The following is an 8,499-nucleotide window of genomic DNA, read 5'->3' as shown; positions in this document are numbered from 1 at the left end:
GTATCTGAGGCCGGATTTGAACTCAGGTCCTCCTGAATCCATGGCCGATGCTTTATCCACTGTGCCACCTAGCCACCCCCCTCTCTGATGTCTTTTTAACCAAGATTTGCGTGACCTAATTCACTATTCCAAGAATTCATTTTAATATAACACACTTCCAATCATGTCAACCATTTGATTGCTATTAATCAATTAGATTTGATTGCTCTATGATGGACCTCTTACAGTTAGAAGGGATATAAACTTTGAGCCCACTGCCATTTTGGTCTTTGGTCTGAGAGAGATGGCCATTCCATTGATCATCCTTATTAATAACCTGCTGGCTGATTAATGAAGTGATTAAATTACCCACAAACTATGTTTCTCATATTTTTAATCACCACAGTTGGTCAGAATTCTTTGTTCTTTCATAATTAATTTTCATTAAAGTGTTGTTGTCCTGGTAGAGATTGTTCTCTTGATTCTGCTCACTTTGCTCTGTGTCAGTTTATGTTCCCCAGAATTCTCTGAAATCATCTCCTTCATCATTTCTCAAGATTCCATTCCGAACATCCCTATCCCAGTAGTTGTTCAGCCATTGGCCAAGTGATGGGAATCCCCTTAGATACCCCCCTTCCTCCCCCAACCTCTCTTCTGTCCTTGTCTTTCCTGTCCTCTTCCTTAACCTCTATCTGCTTCTGTTCCCTAAACTGTAAGACGGGGGCAATAGTAGCAGGTATCTCGCAAGATTTGTTACGAGGATCTAACAAGATCATATGTGTAAAGTGCTCAGCCCAGAGCCTGGCACAGAGTAGGTGCTTAGTAAGTACTTGTTTCCTTAGTCTTCTTCCTCCCCTCTTCCTCTCCTCCCCTCTCCCCTCTTCCTCTTCTCTCCTCTCCATCATATCTTCCTCTCTTCCCCTCCCCTCTCGTCCCCTTTCCCTCCCCTGCTCTCCTCTCCTCTTCCTCTTCCTCTTCTTCCCCTCTCCTCTCCTCTCCTCTCCTCTCTTCTCCTCTCCTCTCCTCTCCTCCCCTCCCCTCTCCTCTCCTCTTCCTCTCTTCTTCCTCTTCCCTCTCTTCCTCTCCAATCCTCTCCTGCTTCCTTGGAGGTCGGTGCTCTCTGCCCTCTACCATACAGCATCCCTCCCCTCATATACTCAGACTCCCCTCATGTACTCAGACATTTCCATTGAGCAGGACCCAGATAACTCCCAATTCCTGTTCAGTGACTGCTCTGCCCCGAGGCCCGTGGCCTGGGGTTGCAGGGAGCACATTCTACTTGGAGCAAAGCCCAGTCTGTATCCGAGGTCAGGAGAGAGGAACCTGCTCCCAGCAGTTTTTAGTCCTTTCTGCCCTTCTCCTTGGGGTGAGGAGCAGGGGTCCTTACACTGGGGTGTCTGGCTGATTAGGCAGGGCAGGGTCTGCCCTCAGAAAGCAGAGGCCGGATGGGGAGGGGCTTCTTCCTCCTGGGGTCCCCTGGGCTCAGGCCGAGCTCACCTCAGGGCAGCATAGAGGCTGGGCTCCACTGGGCCAGAGCAGGGAGGTTCCTCAGCCCCAGCCCTGAGGCTGGTGAGGTTCAGCTGGGCATAGGTCACTTCCTGAGGGTCTTCCCTTTTGGGAGCCTGACAGGAGGAGATGAAGCAGGAGGTGAGGGGCTGGAGGGGCCCGTGGGGCAGGAGGGCTGAGAGGGGAAAGGACCTGAACCTCCCGGCTGGGTGTGACCTTGAGAAGCCTCTCCCTGTCTGTTCCCTGGGGAGAGGAGGAGGGATCTGGGAGTGACTCACAGCTGTGTCCTCTTGTCTGGCCCCCTCTGTCTGTCTGTCCTCCTTCACAGCAGCATCTGGGGGCAAGAGGAGGAGGCATGAGGGGCCCAGGCTCTTCCCACTGCCAGCCCTGGCCCTCTTGCCCTGTCCCTGTCACTCACACAGGGTCTCCTCCAGGGGGGTCCCAGCTGGGTCAGAGCTGGGGAACAAGAAGACACAGAAGGTTGAGGGGGAGGGTCTGGGGGAGGGTCTGGGGGGAATGGGGTGGGTCTGGGCCCTACCTGCTGCTGTTCTTCTTGATCTCAGTCTCTCTACCCCCTTTCCCTGCAAGGAGAGTCAGAGGAGGCTTCAGTGGGGCTCGGCTCCTCCCCCACGGGGCCCTCTCCCAGCCGGCCCCCAGCCCAGGAACTCACCAAGTCTGGTCTGATGGCGAAGTCGACGGCATCGGTGGCAGAGGAGGAGGAGGAGGGAGAGGAAGAACAGGATGAGCGATGCTGAGACGCCCGTCAGGACACCTGCTGTGAGGCCCGAGGAAGCTGGGGCTGAAGACAAGGGGAGAGTGAGCAGATCAGCCCCATCCGGGTCCTTGGGGAGGCCCCGGCTCAGGCAGCCTTTCGGGCCTGCACTCTCCTGAAGCACCAGGTGAGGGCCTGGGCCAGAGATTGGGGAGAGAAAACCAGCAGCAGCTCCTGCCCCCCAGGGGCTCACATTCTCCTGGAGGGAATCCTGAGATCACTTACAAACCCTCAGGGGAGGATTCATCAAGTGCTGAGCTGGGGGAGGGGGATGAGGGGGAGCAGGGGCAGGGCTTTGGAAGTCAAGACAGGAACCCGGCCAAGCAGGGAATGGGCCAGCCCCAGCCTGGGCCCCTCCACAAACTGGAGCAGGGTCCAGGAGTCTGTCCTCTGGCTCAGCAGGCAGAGCTCTGAACCTGCAGTCAGGAAGATCTGAGTTCCAATCCAGTCTCAGATAGTTACTAGCTGTGTGACTGGGAAGGTCACTTTATCTCTGCCTCAGTTTCCTCATCTCTAAAATGGGGATAACAGCAGCCCCTCCGTCAGATGTGAAGGGAGAAGGGGGTGGGTTTCAAGGAAGACATCTCATCCTGTGGGAGGGGAGCCTGGGGAGGCCCTTTGGATTTTAACTAGGTAAGTAAGGGGTGGGGCACAGCTTGGGCAAAGGTCTTGCAGTGTGAGAAGAGGGAAGCCTGGCCCCTCCTTCATCCATCCTCTGTGTGTGTGTGTGTGTGTGTGTGTGTGTGTGTGTGTGTGTGTGTGTGTGTGTGTGTATGTGTGTGTGTGTATGTTTATCCTCCAGTTCCTCACTGAAGATCATGTTCCTAGGGGAAGCTCAGAGAGGCCTGCAGGGGCCCAAGGTCTAGAAATGTGGGTGGGAGCCTCAGCTCTGCCTGGACAGGCCGGGTGTCAGATGTGGGGTGAGTCCCTGCCCTCTCTGGGCCTCACCTTCCCATCTGTAAAATGGGAGTCTGCACAAGTAGTGGAAGGGACAAGAAGGGGACAGAGCCCTCCCACCTCCCTGGATGGGCTGGGAGTCTGGTTACCCACCTGGTGGGGAGGATGTGGGAGCTTGGGGCTTCCCAGTGTGGGAGAGAGAACAACCACAGGGGCCACCTCCCTGGACCCGTGCCTAGCCCTGGCTTCTCCCTGCCCTCCTCCAGGGTCCCCCTCTGCCCTTCCCAGCACTTTTCCTGGGACCTGGAAGACACCTAGTCTGCATCCAGGGGAAGATCACTGGCCAGGGGGCCTAATATCAGAGTGCAGAAGGGGTGCAGAGGGCCACGGGGGAGTGATCCATTGCCCAGACTCTCTGTTCCATCCCTCTCAGCCTCCTCTTCCCCCAGCCCTCCTGCCCCTGGGGTGCCCTGAGCCTGAATAGGCAGGGTGGGGCCCCAGGGCCAGATGAGGAGGGAGGGGAGACCTGGGGTGGGCTGGGGCTCCCTCACCTGTGACCCTGAGCACCAGGGGCTCACTGGGGGCTGACCACTCCTGGGGCATGCGACTGTCAAAGGTGTAGCATCGGTAAGTCCCTCTATGGGTAGAGCTCACAACTAGGATGTGGAAGTTGGCCACAGACCCCCTTTCATGGGGCTGGGCCAGGCCTTGGGTGATCTCTTCTCCATCCTTGTATAGAGCAGACCTGTCCATCCATTGCTGTGACTGACACTGGAGGGTCACATTGTGTCCTGAGGCCACCTCAGGGCTGGGCAAGGCTGAGAGGGAGGGGGGCTCATACCTACCTTGGGAAGGGGTGGGGGGAGACACTGGGGTTACAACAGGGTCAGTCCCCCCTCCCTGTTCCCAGGCAGGAATTGGGAGAGGGACAGAGCTGCTGCCCATCCAGCCTCATCTCCCTCTCCTGTCCTTAAGGGAGCCAGGGGCTGGCCAGGTTCAGGGATGAGGGGTCAGAGTCAGAGGCTGGGGCTGAGGGGTGGGGGGTGTCCTTACTTGTCACCACTAGCTCCAGGGCATCACTGGCCTCTGACCATGATAGTCCGATGCTGTACAGACACTGGTATCTCCCAGCAGTGTTTGCTGCCATGGAAGAGATGAGGAACTGGGCCCCCCTCCCAGCTGCACACTCATCCATGTACTTATGGGCTCCCTCCTTCTTCAGAAAGTACTGATCAGCCCCAGGGGACCCTTCACACCAGAGGGTCACAGGCTTCCCCCAGGGGATCACCAAGCCTGGCTCAGCCCTGAGGGAGGGTCTGGCCAAGGTGCCTGGAAGAGAAGCAGAGCTCAACGGGTCCCCCTCAGCCCCTGCCTCCCCAGGTCTCAGCCCTAAGCCCCCTCCCAGAATCATCCCTTTTGCCCAGCACCCTATCTTCCATTCCCTCTGGCTGCCCTGGGGACAGCTTCCAGTGCTGAGCAGGCAGAAGGGGCAGGAGGCATTAGGGGAAGGACTCACCCTCTTGTGCCCAGATCCCCCAGCACAGACATAGCCCTGAAGGAGAGGCTCTGGGTTAGACTTAGCTCCCAGTCCCAGAACCCACACCCTTGTGACCAACCCTGAGAGACAGGGAATGAGGACCCAGAGCCCCAGCCTAGGGACTAGATGCAGAGAGGGCAGACAGATACCAGGGGACCTAGGCTCCTGTCCTGATTATGCCCCTTCCCACTGCACCTTCATTTCCTGCTCTGTAAAATGGGGGAGTAGGAGTCTAGGCTGTGATTCTAAGATTCCTTCTGGCCTTGAGTCTCCCTCTGGAAGGCCATGGCCCTTCCAGCTCCTTGGACTTACCAAAGGAGAGAAGGGCAAAGAGTGTGGGGGCCATTGTGGCCCCAAGGGCTGGTGACAGCATGGACACAGGACCCTCTTAGGAGAGAGTCATCAGCACAGGATGTGGTCACGGCTGGTCCTGCTCCATGTTACCCAATCCCCTGTCCCTGCTAGGGAGAGGGGAAAACTCCTTCCTCTTTGTGGTTTGCACTTCATCCTTGGCAGTGGGTTGGGTTTCTTGGCAGGGGAGGCTGGAGAGCCCAGGGTGAGATTTGTGCCAGTCCTTGCCCTTCTCTGGGCCTTGATTTCTCCTTCTGTACAATGGACAGGAGGTCAAAGCACCTTCCCTGTTCCAAGACCCTCTGATTTCCCCCAAATCAACCAGCCAACAAGTGTTTATTGGGCACAACTGTGCCAGGCACTGTGCTAAGCAAAAAGGACAGTCCCTGCCCACGAGGAAGTGACTGTCTAATGGAGGAGACATCCTAAAAGCAAGATGTATGAGCAAACATATAGATAAAATACATTGGAGATAATCTCAGGGAGAAGGGACCCACCTGAAAGAGAAGCTGAAGGGGCTTCTTGGAGGAGGTGAGATTTCATTCCATTTTGTTTTTAAGCTTTTTCAAATTCCATTTTATTTTTATTTTCAGTTCCAAATGTCTTCTCTCCACTCCCCCCTCTACCCATTGAGAAAGAAATAAATGATACCTATTATACATATAAGGTCATATAAAACATTTTTGTATTAACAATATTCTGCCTCCATGACTACAAATAAAAAGTAAGAAAGAAAGAAATAGAAAAAAGTCTGCTTCAACCTGCACTCACGGTCCATCAGTTCTCTCTGGAGGTTAAAGCATTTGTCATCATGAGTCTTTTGGAATTGTGGTGCATCATGGTATTGATGAGAGTAGTTAAGTCTTTCCAAGCTGATGATTATTACAATATTGCTGTGCAAGCTGTTCTCTTGGTTCTGGTGACTTCATATCTCTTCTCACATGAATCTTCTCAGATTTTTGTGAAATCATCCCAGAGGCAGGGGTGGGGGAAGGGTGGAACCTATCTGGGACTTTGAAGGAAGCCTGAGAAACATCAGCATAGAGAAGAGAACTGAATGAATGGAAGCTGATGAGGTCACCACTGACAATGGTAGAGAGAAAGAAGCGCAGAGGGCCCAGGACAGAGCCTTGGGGAACACCTTCCATGGGTGGGCATGACTTACTTGACAATCCAGGAGAGGAGACAGAGGCGTGGTCAGATAGGCAGGAGGAGACCCAGGGGAGAGGGGTGTCCAGAAAACCCAGAGAGAAGAGGGTATTGAAGAGAAGAGAGTGATGGCCAATGTCCAAGGTCAAGAAGAATGAGGATTGAGAAAAAGTTGGTGTTTGTGGCATCACATTCAGCCTAGTTGGTGTATTACTATGCTGTTATAGGAACATGGAAAATGAGGTTACCAGAGAGAAGGAACACTAAGGTCATCTGAAATAACATAAAGATAAGTAATGCCTATATACTACATGTGAGATTCTGGTAAACTCATAAATATCTTGTTTAGGAAGAGCCTTGACTATCTGTACAGGTTCTAATCACTCTCTCTCTGGACCTCATCTCCCTCATATCTAAAATGAAGGAACCAGATACTGAAATCACTGGTGATGTCTCCCATCTTTACCATTCTGTTTGTGAGTCTAATAAAACTTACAATTATACAATTTAACAACAATTAAAACAATAAAAAAAGATTACCTGGGGACCCTTTTTAAAGGCATGGGTTTAACTCTGGTCATTGTAAATGGCAAATGTTTGGCCTCTTGGGTCTTATAGGGTCTACTGGGGATACTATCTACACAGTTTTAAATGTAGTAGTGTAGATAGTATCCCCAGTAGACCCTATAAGGCTGGTGCTCTATCTACTGCGCCACCTAGCTGCCCCAGCTTGTTGACTCTTAACAAAGGAAGGCATCCTGGGACTCTACTCCTTTGGGGGATAACCTGAAATACTTGCAACTTGGAAGTCACATCCTGGAGGGGCCAGTCCTGTAGTGCCCCAGTACTGTCTGGAACATCCACCTTTCCATGCCATTAAACCCTTTGTCTAGTTACTAAATCACCTCCTGGCTATGTGAAGAGTCATCCTGTGGGTCAATACCACAGGTAGCTTCTACAGGAAATGAACTGGTTTGTTGCTGGGCAAGAAGAATCAGGATACATTGACATGGTTTTATCTATTGTCTTGTGAACCAAATCTGCCCCTTTCCCTGACAAATGGTAATTCCAGAGACCCAAGGCCCTCAGTGGAAAAATCCTTCCATAAAAAGCTTTCCAAGGACACTGAAGGAAGAGTTCACCAGGCTTTAATGAAACACTTCATGGGCCAGGATTTCACTTTTTCATTGAGACAATAAGAAGCCTGATTCAGTCAGTGCCTTATCCTTGTTCCTTGTCTCCAAGAAGCTGGTGGCATAGTGGGTAGAATCCAGGGCCTGGATTTAGGACTGTCTGAGTTCAAATCTTGCTTTACTCGCTTCATAGCTGTGAGAACTTGGCCATGTCACTTAACTTCTGTCTGCCTCAGTTTGCTCATCTCTAAAGTGGGGATGACAATAATTCCTACCTCTCAGGGTAGTTGTGAGGATCCAATGAGAGAGTGTTTGTCAAGTCCTTTGCAAATCTTAAAACACTCTGGAAATGGTGGTTCTTCCTTTTATTTCTACTTGACTGAGGAGCCTCTTTGGACCTTGGCAGGGCTTCAGTTTGGCTGGTGATGGTGCTATGACATTATGTGTGCCTAGTGGGCACTGAGTCATCTTACAAACACGTTCTGCCAGGGACATCTGGCCTCAAAGGGATGTTTCTCAATGACATGTCCAGGAGGTGGAAGGGACCTATTCCCAGACATCTGCTCTGTGGTTGACAACACTCCTTCTTGTAAAGTCCCATCAAAAATGTTGTCAAAGTAATTTAAATTCTATTGTGTCTAAGTAGTTTTCAGTTTTAGCTGCTCCTCAACCCCTTTTCTGATCCCCCTAATGCTGGTGCCTGCCCTCTCAGATGATCACCCTGTTATCATTTCTCTACCTTGTGTGGACCTCACTGTTTGCCCCTGGTTGTCTCCCCCATTAGACTGGGAGCCCTTTAAGGGCAGGGGCTGTTTTGCATTTCTTTGTATATTCCCAATGTTTAGCAGGGGTCTGACACATAGTAGGTGCTGAATAAATGTTGAGTGAATGACTGACAACCTTTTGGGTTCAGAAATCTTGCTCTAAGCAATGTCCTCCTTTTTAGTAACATAAAATCTGCCCCTGTCTGGGAATAAAGAATCATCACATCAGAGACAAGATTGAAGCCCCTGAACCTGAAAGATTTACTAGGGGGAAACATTGGCAGGTTTGACCTCAGCAGGGTGTCTGGCACATAGTAAGTGTCTAATAAATGATTATTGATTGTTTATGGTAAAGTATCAGAGTCAGGCCCCAAATAACTAGAGATGCTTTGGTCAGCCCAAGGGGGGCAG

At 51.8% G+C, this 8,499-nt stretch overlaps 1 protein-coding gene across 1 annotated transcript; it reads right to left on the bottom strand.

Annotated features, from left to right (window-relative positions):
- Window positions 1-207: 207 nt before the first annotated feature.
- On the bottom strand, window positions 208-5,037 carry LOC122748352 (platelet glycoprotein VI-like). Its single transcript, XM_043994006.1, has 10 exons — window positions 5,004-5,037; window positions 4,208-4,483; window positions 3,681-3,999; window positions 3,304-3,307; window positions 2,156-2,456; window positions 2,024-2,066; window positions 1,904-1,941; window positions 1,764-1,819; window positions 1,477-1,601; window positions 208-319 (listed from the first exon to the last, which is right to left on the bottom strand). The coding sequence occupies exons 1-10, from the start codon at window positions 5,035-5,037 to the stop codon at window positions 208-210; spliced, it is 1,308 nt and encodes a 435-aa protein (XP_043849941.1).
- Window positions 5,038-8,499: the final 3,462 nt, after the last annotated feature.

Source organism: Dromiciops gliroides, chromosome 3 (genome assembly GCF_019393635.1).
Source record: "Dromiciops gliroides isolate mDroGli1 chromosome 3, mDroGli1.pri, whole genome shotgun sequence".
In the NCBI taxonomy this organism is placed as follows: Eukaryota; Metazoa; Chordata; class Mammalia; order Microbiotheria; family Microbiotheriidae; genus Dromiciops; species Dromiciops gliroides.
The sequence above is the reverse complement of the archived record's forward strand: the minus strand, read 5'-3'. Positions and strand labels throughout refer to the sequence as shown.